The sequence below is a fragment of the Neoarius graeffei genome, chromosome 8 (genome assembly GCF_027579695.1).
Source record: "Neoarius graeffei isolate fNeoGra1 chromosome 8, fNeoGra1.pri, whole genome shotgun sequence".
In the NCBI taxonomy this organism is placed as follows: Eukaryota; Metazoa; Chordata; class Actinopteri; order Siluriformes; family Ariidae; genus Neoarius; species Neoarius graeffei.
The window spans coordinates 14,375,020-14,389,145 of NC_083576.1; the positions used below are offsets into that span (position 1 = coordinate 14,375,020).

Sequence of the window (14,126 nt, forward strand, 5' to 3'; positions counted from 1 at the left end):
CGATGGATGATAATTCTGGTTATGTGAGTACATTACCAGCTGCAGAAAGGGCACGGTATGTGGAGAAACTGGCTGTGATTGATGGGTTTGACCCATATGATAAGACTCGCGGCAAGGGAGAATGGAAACATAAGGAGGACCGGACACCAATTCTGCCATCTGTTTGCTACCCAGACATTGTAAACTATTTGTTGTTTACACCCAGTGCCTACACTCAGTGTTCGAACTATGCCGATATTTTCGGGGGGTCCCTTTTTTTCCCTTGGGGGGGTGATTGCGCTTGTCTCAGAGCGCGGATCTCCAAATACATGAGAAGCCTATCTTGCGTACATATCACGCAGACTCCACACCTCCACACACGCATCGCGTCTGAAGTCATAACTCATCAGGGGAAATCGTGTCCGCATTGGCATGTTCAAAAAACAACCTCGCGTTAACAATGATACCACACGCAAGAACAAAAAAAACAGTCAGGCTACTCAACAACCAACCTGGCAGCAGCGAGCAAGCCCCAAACCATCCTAAATTATTATTATTATTATTATTAAATTGTAGAAGTCTGGGAGGCTTGCTCCTCATACAGTTATCAACTTGGGGCCAATTTAGCATGTTTTAAATCTGAATTTCTTGCGTTTGCTTACCTCAAAGTGTCCGCAGATCATGCACAGACTTATCCATTATATCCACAGTTTTTTGCCAAGTCTCACACAGGTTTCTTTCAAGTCTACTGTTGGGCCAATAAATCATAAATAAAACAGCTCAGATTTGTTTGTTTAAGTCGTTTGCCACTCCACTTTATTCTCGCTGGTTCACATACCGCTGCCGTTATTATCCCCTTATCACGAGTTTGTTGGTCTTCCAAAATGGCGCAGGGTCTGTTTACTTCCGGTTTTGGGTGACGTCAGTGAAAGGGGTCTATACCGTGAGTAGAGAAAAACAAAATGGCGGAGCGTGTCGCTGAACCAACAGAGTACAAAATAAAAACTCCACTCGAAAACAAAACCCGAAAAAATACAAAAACAAAAGCAACAAAATATGGAATGAAGGTATTTGATGGTAAGAACATATCTAGTTTTATTTTTCAAGAATTATCACATTTTTCACAAATTGCTACTCTCATTTCGCCGGTTTGTTTACATTCTTCATCGTTAAGCATTAAAATGTATTGATTTATTTATTTTTAAGACTGGTTAAAAAGCTCAAAGAAGTTTGAAAATGGCATCACTGAAATGTCCAAGGAAGAATTAAATAAATGCCTAAAGCTATTCTATACCTCGGCACGACAGCAAGACGGCACTTTCTACAAAAAAACAACACAAGTCAATTCGTGCCGCCATCGATAGGTTTTTAAGAAGTCCGCCTAAGTGGAAATGATTTTGTCGGACGTTTTGTATTAAGTTTTTATTTATCGAATTTGCAAAAAGTACAAATAAAAATGCTCCATTTCTCAAAATCCAGTGAAGGTGGAGAGAATAAAACAGTTATTCCACTCGGTCTCGTCATACATGGCTTATAGCCTACTTGGTGTTACGTGCCTCGTCAGCTATCAGCTCATGTACGAGTCGATTTCATGGAATAACTGTTTATTACAACAAATAAATGTGAAATAATGTTTAAGTTCATTGTTTAGTAATGGGCTTAGAAATTGCACTTGGTTGCAAGGGGATCTGTTTTGCATGAAAACATGTCACCCGTTTTAGTTTAGGGTTTTTTTGTTTGTTTTTTTCCTTTCAAATTGTATTTTACATTGGTTTATAAGATTTGTTTCATTCCTGAAATCTCTCAATCTCTGCACCTGCCCCCCCCCAATTCCTACCATAGTTTGTGTCATGAAAATCTTGAAGCGTCTTTTTTTTGGGGGGATTAATTTTATACTGTGTAGTTTTTAGTCATGTGATAAAAGCGATCAGGATTATAGTAATGCATGCAATGTTTTGAGTGTATGGACAAGTGTACAAGTATTACCTCAGTCTGGAAAATACAGTAACATCAGTCACATGGTCCTCCACAGTCTGTGGCAAATAAAATACGAGTCATAGTACTAATGCTTTTGTCGAGGGGTGTGTGTGTGTGTGTGTGTGTAATGATGTTTCTGTAACTCTGATGATGTGTTGTGGTGTGGACGTGAAGGTGTATAGTGCCAGTAACGTGGAGCTGGAGACGCGTTCTCGAACCGAGCACCTCTCTGATCAGGACAAGTCCAGATGCAAAGGTGCAGTACGCACACCGATATACTCCCTCGTATGCAAAATATAGAGATATATACACACTAACTGAAATAATGAACACTGTTTATAGCCATATAAACAGCTAAAGCTGTGCTCTTTCTTTCTTTTTCTCTCCTTTCTTTCTTTCTTTCTTTCTTTCTTTCTTTCTTTCTTTCTTTCTTTCTTTCTTTCTTTCTTTCTTTTTCTCTCCTTTTTCTTTCTCACACTCTCCTTTCTTTCTTTCTTTCTTTCTTTCTTTCTTTCTTTCTTTCTTTCTTTCTTTCTCTCTCTCTCTTTCTTTCTTTCTCTTTCTTTCTCTCCCTTTCTTTCTTTCTTTCTCTTTCTTTCTTTCTCTTTCTTTCTCTCCCTTTCTTTCTTTCTTTCTTTCTTTCTTTCTTTCTTTCTTTCTTTCTTTCTCTCCCTCTTTCTTTCTTTCTTTCTTTCTTTCTTTCTTTCTTTCTTTCTTTCTTTCTTTTTTTCTCTCTCCCCTTTTTTCTCTTTTTCTCTCTCCCCCTTTTTTCTCTCTCCCTTTCTTTCTTTCTCTCCCTTTCTTTCTTTCTCTCCCTTTCTTTCTTTCTTTCTTTCTTTCTTTCTTTCTTTCTTTCTCTTTCTTTCTCTCCCTCTTTCTTTCTTTCTTTCTTTCTTTCTTTCTTTCTTTCTTTCTTTCTTTCTTTCTTTCTTTCTTTCTTTCTTTCTTTCTTTCTTTCTTTCTTTTTTTCTCTCTCCCCTTTTTTTCTCTTTTTCTCTCTCCCCCTTTTTTCTCTCTCCCTTTCTTTCTTTCTCTCCCTTTCTTTCTTTCTTTCTTTCTTTCTCTCCCTTTCTTTCTTTCTTTCTCTCCCTTTCTTTCTTTCTTTCTTTCTCTCCCTTTCTTTCTTTCTTTCTTTCTTTCTTTCTTTCTCTTTCTTTCTTTCTCTTTCTTTCTTTCTTTCTTTCTTTCTTTCTTTCTCACACTTTCTTTTTTTCTCTCTCCCTCTTTCTCTCTTTTCTCTTCTCCAGGATCCAGAACTCCGCTTCAGTCTTTCCTTGGAATTGCAGAGCAGCACGTTTCGAACAACGGGGTGAGGATGATTACATCCTGCATACTGCTCCATACTCATGCTGTTTTCTAATATGTCCTATTAATGCTCCTATTTCATTTCTCCATTAGCGCTTCATACAGCTAATGTGTGTGAAAACTAACCCTGCATTTGAAGAAATGGAGATGGTGTGTGTTGGTCACCCAGAAAGCTTGTTTTTCCTAACAGCTTTACGGATTTATTTGTTAAATGGTCGTTTTTACGTCCCCTGGAGAAATCCTGATTTCCTCACTGGCACATTGTTGTGGTTGGGAAGCGTGGTGGAGCGAGCATCCATCTGAAGGAAAAGTGGCACTGCAGAAACCGTTAAGAACCTGTTTTATGGCCAGAGTGCATTAGAGACGTGCATTAGGAGTATTAACGAAGGAGTTACGAGCAGTTTTGGCCTCTGCAATTAGCTAATGTAAAAGGGTCTTAGTAAGTTGAGCTCGTATACGAGTACACTGTTGTAAACAGAGCGAGTGAGATAATTGCTTTTATTGTATCACGAGTGTAGCAACCAGTCTCCAGTTATCACTTAATGTCTATACAGTGGAAAGAAAACCATGTATTTTGATAAGTCATATCAAGAGTCATAAAAGGTTTGTCTTTTATTATAAGTAGTGATGTGTATTGTATCAACATTTTAAAGGTACATTAGTCAAGAACAATTCCGAATGTATCTCTAGTGGTTAAGTAGGAGAAGTACAACAATACTGGAATGTTTTTTTTTTTTTTAAACTCCTCCTCAAACCCCATTATCTTAGTATTTAGTTAAAAAGCCGTGAGGAAGCCATGTCCTAATGGTTAGAGAAGCAACATTGGGACCAAAAGGTTGCTGGTTCAATTCCTTGGACCAGCAGGAATGGATGAAGTGCCCTTGAGCAAGGCACCAAACCCCCAACTGGTCCCCAGGCTGCTCTGGGTATGTTGTACGTCGCTCTAGAGCATCTGCTAAATTCCTGTAATGTAATGTAATTTAGCAATACCAAGGATATTCATGACATCATTTTAGAATGATGGAGTGTGCTGTTGCAGTGGTTAGCGCTGTCGCCTCACAGCAGGAAGGTTCCGGGTTTGAACCTCACAGCCGACGGGGGCCTTTCTGTGCACAGTTTGCGTGTTCTCCCAGTGTCTGTGTGGGTTTCCTCCCACATGCATATTAGGTAAACGTTGTTGAACTTCTTGTACATTGCTCTGGATAAGAGCATCTGCTAAATGCCTGTAATGTACTTCATTTTTTTATTTTTTTTATTTTTAGATGTTAAAGTAAAGTACTGTTTGTTGCATTGTGTTAGGAAAGATAACGTTACCTCACAAGTAGAGATATATATATATAATGAGCTTGCATTATGCCAACACTGCAACTAGCATAAAGGACGTCTCAATAGAGTACATCCATGTCCAAGTTCATCCTCTTCACCAGCAATCAGCTTCTCCTAATGTTTATTCTCATTTTACTCTGTCTTCACGTCTTTTGGAAGCACAGCATGGTCAGAGTATCTGGCTTTGCTGGACACTTACCAGATTTCGCCACGTTTTCCTTCCTTAATAAAGTGAGATGAGAATTGATGGGGTGGAGTGAAGTGGTATTGGGGCGTGCCGATAAAAAGACTGACCTGAGGACCATATACAGTACTGTGCAACAGTCTCAGGCACCCTATTTTTTTTTTTTTTTTTTTATGCCTCCGCCACTGTAAGGTGCAGGAGGCATTATGTTTTCGGGTTGTCCATCCGTGCGTCCGTCCCGAAACCTTGTGAACGTGATATCTCAAAGGCTAATGAAAGGAATTTCACCAAACTTTCACCATTTGTGCGCTTTGGGACAAACATGAACTGATTTAGATTTTGAGATCAAAAGTTCCAAGGTCAAGGTCACTGTGAGGTCAAATGTCTGTCCGAAAACCTTGTGAACACAATGTCTCCAAGGCTAATACAGGTAATTTCACCAGGTCAAGATTACTGTGAGGTCAAATGTCCATCCCCAAATCACAACTTAACCCATTGACGCCGGATGCTGCGTCGCGCAACATTGCCCCTAGCGCCGGTTGTTGCATAACGCAACATTGCCCCAAATGCTGGTTGCTGCATAACGCAGCATTGTTGATTTTGTCATTATTTTCAAGACGCATGCCAGATTTGTTTTTTTTTTATAAAAATGTGTTAGTGTTAATGCTGAATGCGCATGATCCAATAAAAGCAGAGAATTTTATCTTTTAAATGCAACTTATTTCATGTCTTTATGTGCTTCAGAAGCTGAGATATTGAATTTTTCATAGGCGTTTTCAATTAATTATTTTTATTTCAGAAAACCCTCAGGCAGATGGGGACCTTTTCTAAAAACTGGCTTAGGCATTTGCAGACGTTTTTTTGCAGGCGTTTCAGGTGTCAATGGGTTAATAAGGCGTGTAGTCTACCGGGCGGAGGCATCCCCATCGAGGCCGTTGGCGTCGAGTTCTATCTAGTTTTTTTTTTCCCCCCATACAAACTTTGTTATAGATTTCTATTTTATGACTTCTACATTATCGAGTCAGTACAAAAACATTTTGGAGTCCAAACGTTCATTTTCCAGCACAAAACTAAATGTTACAGAAAATAAAAAATGTTTGTATCTGAGCAGCATGTTCCATAAGAGAGCACTTTCTTTTAAGATTAAAAAAGAAAACGTAATGAAGGCTACTGGGTTTTGGTGCAAAATAAAGAAGTGAGTGTGACAGTCCAAGTGTCCAGAAGAACTTTGGCTGGTTCTGGAAGATGCTCAGTAAAACCTATAGCTCATTTCCGCATAAAACTGCACTCACTGTACCTGAGATGATTATTATTATTATTAAATTTTTTTTAAAGCAAAGGGAATTTTGTCTCGCACCAAATATTGACTTTCGTCTCGTCTTCTTCCGCTTATCCGGGACCGGGTCGCGGAGGCAGCAGTCTAAGCATGGAAGCCCAAACTTCCCTTTCCCCAGACACCTCGGCCAGCTCCTCGGGAAGAACACCGAGGCGTTCCCAGGCCAGCCGAGAGACATAGTCCCTCCAGCGTGTCCTGGGTCTTCCCCGGGGCCTCCTCCCGGGGGGACATGCCTGGAACACCTCCCCAGGGAGGCGTCCAGGAGGCATCCGAAAAAGATGCCCGAGCCACCTCAGCTGGTTCCTCTCGATGTGGAGGAGCAGCGGCTCTACTCCGAGCTCCTCCCGAGTGACTGTGCTTCTCACCCTATCTCTAAGGGAGCGCCCAGCCACCCTGCGAAGGAAACTCATTTCAGCCGCTTGTATCCGCGATCTTGTTCTTTCTGTCATTACCCAAAGCTCATGACCATAGGTGAGAGTCGGAACGTAGATCGACCGGTAAATTGAGAGCTTCGCCTTTTGGCTCAGCTCCTTCTTCACCACGACGGACCGGTAAAGCGACCGCATCACTGCGGAGGCTGCACCGATCCGCCTGTCGATCTCACGCTCCATCCTTCCCTCACTCGTGAACAAGATCCCGAGATACTTAAACTCCTCCACTTGAGGCAGGACTTCTCCACCAACCTGGAGAGGGCAAGCCACCCTTTTCCGGTCGAGAACCATGGCCTCGGACTTGGAGGTGCTGATTCTCATCCCAGCCGCTTCACACTCGACTGCAAACCGCCCCAGTGCATGCTGAAGGTCCTGGTTTGAAGAAGCCAACAGGACAACATCATCCGCAAAAAGCAGAGATGAAATCCTGTGGTTCCCAAACAGGATTCCTTCCAGCCCCTGGCTGCGCCTAGAAATTCTGTCCATAAAAATTATGAACAGAACCGGTGACAAAGGGCAGCCCTGCCGGAGTCCAACATGCACTGGGAACAGGTCTGACTTACTGCCGGCAATGCGAACCAGACTCCTGCTCCGTTCATACAGGGACCGGACAGCCCTTAGCAAAGAGCCCCGAACCCCATACTCCCGAAGCACCCCCCACAGAATACCATGGGGGACACGGTTGAATGCCTTCTCCAGATCCACAAAGCACATGTGGACTGGTTGGGCAAACTCCCATGAACCCTCGAGCACCCTATGAAGGGTATAGAGCTGGTCCAGTGTTCCGCGACCAGGACGAAAACCGCATTGTTCCTCCTGGATCCGAGGTTCGACTATTGGTCGAATTCTCCTCTCCAGTACCCTGGAGTAAACTTTCCCTGGGAGGCTGAGAAGTGTGATTCCCCTATAATTGGAGCACACTCTCCGGTCCCCTTTCTTAAAAAGAGGGACCACCACCCCAGTCTGCCACTCCAGAGGCACTGTCCCCGACCGCCACGCGATGTTGCAGAGGCGTGTCAACCAAGACAGCCCCACAACATCCAGAGACTTGAGATACTCAGGGCGGATCTCATCCACCCCCGGTGCCTTGCCACCGAGGAGCTTGCAAACCACCTCAGTGACTTCGGCTTGGGTAATGGACGAGTCCACCTCTGAGTCATCAGCCTCAGTCTCCTCAGTGGAAGACATGACGGTGGGATTGAGGAGATCCTCAAAGTATTCCTTCCACCGCCCGCCAATGTCCCCAGTCGAGGTCAACAGCTCCCCATCCGCACTGTAAACAGTGTTGGCAGAGTACTGCTTCCCCCTCCTGAGGCGCCGGACGGTTTGCCAGAATTTCTTCGAGGCCGACCGATAGTCCTTCTCCATGGCCTCCCCGAACTCCTCCCAGTTCCGAGTTTTTGCCTCCGCAACTGCCCGAGCTGCAGCACGCCTGGCCTGCCGATACCCGTCGGCTGCCTCAGGAGTCCTGGAGGTCAACATGGCCCGATAGGACTCCTCCTTCAGCTTGACGGCATCCCTTACTTCCGGTGTCCACCACCGGGTTCGGGGATTGCCGCCACGACAGGCACCGGAGACCTTGCGGCCACAGCTCCGAACAGCTGCGTCCACAATGGAGGTAGAGAACATGGTCCACTCAGACTCAATGTCCCCCACCTCCCTCGGAAGCTGGGAAAAGCTCTCCCGGAGGTGGGAGTTAAAGACCTCCCCAACAGAGTGCTCGGCCAGACGTTCCCAGCAGACCCTCACCATACGTTTGGGCCTGCCAGGTCTGTCCAGCTTCCTCCTCCGCCAGCGGATCCAACTCACCACCAGGTGGTGATCAGTTGACAGCTCAGCCCCTCTCTTCACCCGAGTGTCCAAGACATAGGGCCGGAGATCAGATGAAACGACTACAAAGTCGATCATCGACCTCCGACCTAAGGTGTCCTGGTGCCACGTGCACTTATGGACACCCCTATGCTCGAACATGGTGTTCGTTATGGACAAACCGTGACTAGCACAGAAGTCCAATAACAAAACACCACTCGGGTTCAGATCGGGGAGGCTGTTCCTCCCAACCACGCCCCTCCAGGTGTCACTGTCATCGCCCACGTGAGCATTGAAGTCCCCCAGTAGCACAATGGAGTCCCCAGTCTGAGCACCCCTCAGTACCTCTCCCAGGGACTCCAAGAAGGCCGGATACTCTATACTGCTATTTGGCCCGTAGGCACAAACAACAGCAAGAGCCCTCTCCCCAATCCGAAGGCGCAGAGAGGCGACCCTCTCGTTCACTGGGGTAAACTCCAACACATGGCGGCTGAGCTGGGGAGCTATAAGCAAGCCCACACCAGCCCGCCGCCGCTCACCACGGGCGACTCCAGAGAAGTGGAAAGTCCAGCCCCTCTCGAGGAGCTGGGTTCCAGAGCCCAAGCTGTGCGTGGAGGTGAGCCCGACTATCTCTAGCCGGTACCTCTCAACCTCCCGCACAAGCTCAGGCTCCTTCCCCCCCCAGCGAAGTGACATTCCATGTCCCAACAGCCAGCCGCTGTGTCCGGGGATCAGGTCGTCGAGGCCCCTGCCTTCGACTGCCACCCAATCCACACTGCACCAAACCCCTACTGCTACCTCTGTGGGTGGTAAACCCACAGGAGGTCGGGCCCACGTCACCTCTTCGGGCTGAGCCCGGCCGGGCCCCATGGGCAAAGGCCCGGCCACCAAGCGCTCGCATACGAGCCCCAACCCCGGGCCTGGCTCCAGGGTGGGGCCCCGGCTGCGTCCTACCGGGCGACGTCACGGTCCTGGATTTTTTTCTCCATAGGGGGTTTTTGGTGAACTGCTCTTGGTCTGGCCTGTCACCTAGGACCTGTCTGCCTTGGGAAACCCTAACAGGGGCATAGTGCCCCCGACAACATAGCTCCTAGGATCATTCAAGCACACAAACCCCTCCACCACAATAAGGTGGCAGTTCTAGGAGGGGAAAGGTGAACAGCCTCTGGCATGTTGGAAATATTGACTTTGTTTCATTTATTCTGGCTTAATGTTGTTTTTTTTTTTTAAAGCCATTTTTAGTCGACGGCATTTCTTTACATGTGCCTCAGACTTTTTCACAGTAAACACTGTAAACAGACTCCACACTGGAACTCAGTTTTCCAAATTTGCTTTCTCGACCACATAATATACTTGCACCGATGCTGTTACTTCAAACAATTTTTATTATGCTCTCCATATTTTCCAGGTTTTTTTTGTAATAGTGTGAAATAATAAAAAAAACCCACCCACTTATTGCACCTTTAACCTGTAAATGATTCTATACTGCTGTTCTCAAACACGTGTATACCACCACCCCCGTCTCATTTAATGACGATCTAAATTCTTTTAAATTTTATGGATTTTGGTTCACTGGTGGGCGGCACGGTGGTGTAGTGGTTAGCGCTGTCGCCTCACAGCAAGAAGGTCCGGGTTCGAGCCCCGTGGCCAGCGAGGGCCTTTCTGTGCGGAGTTTGCATGTTCTCCCCGTGTCCGCGTGGGTTTCCTCCGGGTGCTCCGGTTTCCCCCACAGTCCAAAGACATGCAGGTTAGGTTAATTGGTAGCTCTGAATTGACCGTAGGTGTGAATGGGAGTGTGAATGGTTGTCTGTGTCTATGTGTCAACCCTGGCGACTTGTCCAGGGTGTACCCCGCCTTTCGCCCGTAGTCAGCTGGGATAGGCTCCAGCTTGCCTGCGACCCTGTAGAACAGGATAAAGCGGCTAGAGATAATGAGATGAGATGGTTCACTGGCCGCTATCTGATGCTGTGCTTCGTTTTCCAGAGTCAGGTATCTCAGTGCGCCAGTCCTCACAACCCAACAGCCATCACGGCTGAGGAGTACTTCGACCCTGAGTTTAATCTGAACGGCAGAGACATCGGCAGGCCCATCGAGCTCACCAGCAAGGTGCAGAGGTAGGTGACTGAAAAACAACAAGCACAGCTTGTTCTCTAGCACTGTGTGTGTTTATAGCCTCTGTATGTTCTCTCTCTTAGGTTTAAGGCCACATTGTGGTTAAGTGAGGCCCACCCTCTTTCACTAGCTGAGCAGGTGACGCCCATTATTGATCTCATGGCTATTTCTAATGCTCACTTTGCTAAACTGCGTGACTTCATCACCCTGCGTCTGCCGCCAGGCTTCCCTGTGAAGATAGGTGAGAGGCAGGAACACAAAAAAAGACCTTCAGTGTAAAGCTATACAATTCCAGCTTCCTAGACATGCTGCTCATATATATATATATATATATATATATATATATAATATTTATTTATTTTCCTAGTGAGCTGTGTGTCTTTTATAAGTTATCTCACTGTTTGTGCCTCCTAGAGATCCCTCTCTTCCATGTACTGAATGCACGGGTGACCTTCAGTAACCTGTGTGGCTGCGACGAGCCGGTCAGCTCCGTTACTGTGCGCTCGCCACAAGGAGCCACTGATGCAGGTACGAACCCTTTTTGATCCTCACCCCAACCACTCTACAGTCCATATGAACACATTCACCAGTAATGTCGAGTTAATACCACACATGCAAACTCCTCACCTTTCGGCGAAATTCGCCGTTTTGGTCCCAAAATAGGTCACTTGTGTGAATCGTGTAGATCCGAAGAGTTTTTTTTGGGGGGGGGGTGTAGGCAGGCTACAACGCTATTGTTGCCAAACATTTCACTTACAAGGTTACAGCCAATCAAGATAAACAGTTACTAACACGCGCTTCTTTTCCATTGGAGTTCTGATCAGCTGGTGCACAACCCACTGCTGGTTGCCAGTCCTCGCTTACGAATATTCCACAGATTCAGACCGCAAAGTCACCTTTTTATAGAGAGATCTGGCAACCTCATCTCGCCACTGAATCTGAATACCAATGGAACAGTTTCCAGCGCGCTCGGGGGTGAATAACCCTGGGCGGATCTACCGGGGTGGCATATGCCACTCTAAAAGAAAGCCTTGCCACCCCTGCTGCTACCCCAGTTGGCAGCGACGAATTCAAAGAAAAATTACGGCCAATTTGACATTTACGTGCGCGAATTTCCAATGTCCGACTGCGGCGAATGCAGCACGAGATAACGCCAGAGGTTGGTTGTTTTGGAAAATTGAGAGGCGCGAAGCGAGGGAGCCAGGAGTCGCGAGGAAAGGAGACACGGGAGGAAAGGGGTAAAAGCTGATTAACTATCTATCAAAAAATGAAATTATAATGAATGAACAGTGCTAGTATAGTTGCGATGCTGATTTTGAGAGGATAAAAATCAGGTTGGAGAAGGTTATTTAGCTAACTATACATGTAAGGCAAAAAAAAAGTGTGTTTCCGGTAACCCGACCGATCGAGAATTTCCGCGTCGAAATTGCCGACCGTAAAGTTTTTATTACAAATTTCCCTCGATATTTTAGTGTAAGTGGCGTTAGTTTGTCATAATTTTTTGTTTCAACGCATTCAAGTTGTGAAAGAAACGATAAAAAGTAAAATGTTTTGCCACTTCTATCAGCCCTCCTGGCTGTAATGCAAATTGCTTCCTCTTCAGTATACAAGTGCACTTCCATGGCAGGGAAAAACACTACATTTTGCCGCCTATGTAGTCCCCTATTTATACAAATAGGAGTCATTCAGGATTCAGCCATGTTTTTGCTCCGTGTTTTTGCTCGACCCAAGTTCTACAGTAGGCGAGGCGAGGCCGTCTGCTTTTGATGGAAGTAGCCTAGCCTAGGACGTTAAACCATATTTTCACGTTATTTCTTGATAAGGTGTTTTCACATTATCACATGAAAATATCATGAAATTACGTGATATGTTATTACATGATAAATATATTGTAAAAACGTGATAACTCTGTTAACAATATCTTTTCACGTAATTACTTGAGTCTAAGCCAATTTTTTTTTTTTTTTGAGTGTGGCAGCAATACGCTTCCGCAGATCATAACTCGAACTCTTGCGATATTTTTTTTATTCGTTTAAAGATTTAAAACACTTATTTTATTATGATGTGTGGTATAAAGGATTCTGTGCCAAAATACTATTTTGTAAGATGTTTACTTGTGTTAATTTTTTCGAACAAAATAAAACAAATTAAGAAAAAAAAATTTCCTACCTACCGACCTTATTTTAGTATTTCATGTTACCTGAAACACACTTTTTTTTTTTTTGGCCTAATGTTAGCTAGGTCTGACATTAGTTTTGTGTAAAGTCGGCCACAAAAGTTAATATTGATTCACCGTCTGTCAAGGAAAACATTGCTATTGGCTGAAGCTTATGATTCAAATATTGAGGATCTTAAACATGAGTTACATCAGACGAGGAGAGTACTAGACAGAAAAAAGGGGGAACAGGAGAGTCCTACCACTCTCATGGAGTTCACTGTTTTTGGACCCATACCAAGATGATGATGTTGTTTTTTTTTGAGTTGTTCAGGTTGTGTAAAATAGCGGTTGTCTTGCCTGTGAGCATCCTGTGAACGAAGTTTTTCATCTCTCAGGCTCATAAAGACTTATTTGCGGTCGACTATGACAGAAAAGAGACTATCAAGTTTGGCTGTACTCAGCATTGAATCAAAGCGCACAAAAGCATTAGATCTTGATAAATTTGTGAAGCGTTTTGCTGAGCAACATGGAAATTGCCGCATTCAGCTGTTGTAGGCATGACAAGTTCATGTTATGCTCACTGGTGAGCCTTTACAAAGCGTGAGGGAAAAAAACTATAAAATGTGACACTGGTGTAAATGGTTTAAATCATGCTGAACTTGAAGCAGTGTTGTTATTGTTGTTTTTTAGTGTCTGTTCTTTTGCATATACAGTATAAAACTGTCCAGAAACGGTATAGACCTCATCTGAGAATGTGTGTTCTTTGTGAACAATAAAGGCATGAGATTAAGTTTATCTGTATGAGTTTGTAAATGGCAGTCTGTGCCCTTTTGTAGTGTGTACATACTATTTGTCGTCAAACTGTGATTAAATTCAGTATATATACATGTCTGTAATACGTTGCCACCCCTCAAAAATTCCTGCCCCCCTCTTGCCACCCCATAAATATTTTTCGAGATCCGCCCCTGATTTCACATAGGTGATGTCTTTAAGAAAATTGACAGACAGGGATTGGCCAGGTGTGTCCTCTGGGGTAGGTCTGTTAGATAGCACAGGCAGTAATATATACCTTTTTGTAAATAGCCCACTGTGTTGTACACAGGGGTGAAAATTAACTTCACAAAATATCAAACTTTACCGGCCACTGACAAATAAATGGTACAATTTACCGGCCACTCAACAGTAACTTATTAAGACATGTTTATGGAAAGTTATTTTGTACTGTATTAAATTCAAGATGTCACTGGTTGCAATTTTTTTTGTAACGTAGACTACGAAATGTACTTTTGCGCGCGTGCCGTGTCCCCGTGCATCCTTCTCACCTTTTTCACCCCTGACCAGTTTGCATGCCTGTAATACGAAGGATATGTATTGTTAGTTTTTTACTGGAGTTTATGACTTGCATTTACATTTAGGAATGAATCAATTTAGGGAGTTACGGATAAGGGTTCTTGCTTGAGTGCACTACAGTGGGAGACTAAAACTCACAACCTCTTGGTGGCAAAAACA

The 14,126-nt window shown here is 44.5% G+C and overlaps 1 protein-coding gene across 4 annotated transcripts in view; it reads left to right on the top strand.

Moving 5' to 3' along the window:
- ankrd13d (ankyrin repeat domain 13 family, member D) overlaps positions 1-14,126 on the top strand; it is a 66,013-nt gene that overhangs the window by 15,060 nt on the left and 36,827 nt on the right. For all 4 annotated transcript variants that reach the window (XM_060927339.1, XM_060927340.1, XM_060927341.1 and 1 more), the window contains 5 exons: positions 2,131-2,212; positions 3,204-3,265; positions 10,331-10,461; positions 10,543-10,700; positions 10,874-10,987. In XM_060927339.1, coding sequence (XP_060783322.1) covers positions 2,131-2,212; positions 3,204-3,265; positions 10,331-10,461; positions 10,543-10,700; positions 10,874-10,987 — 547 coding nt within the window. The remainder of the gene's footprint in view (positions 1-2,130; positions 2,213-3,203; positions 3,266-10,330; positions 10,462-10,542; positions 10,701-10,873; positions 10,988-14,126) is intronic.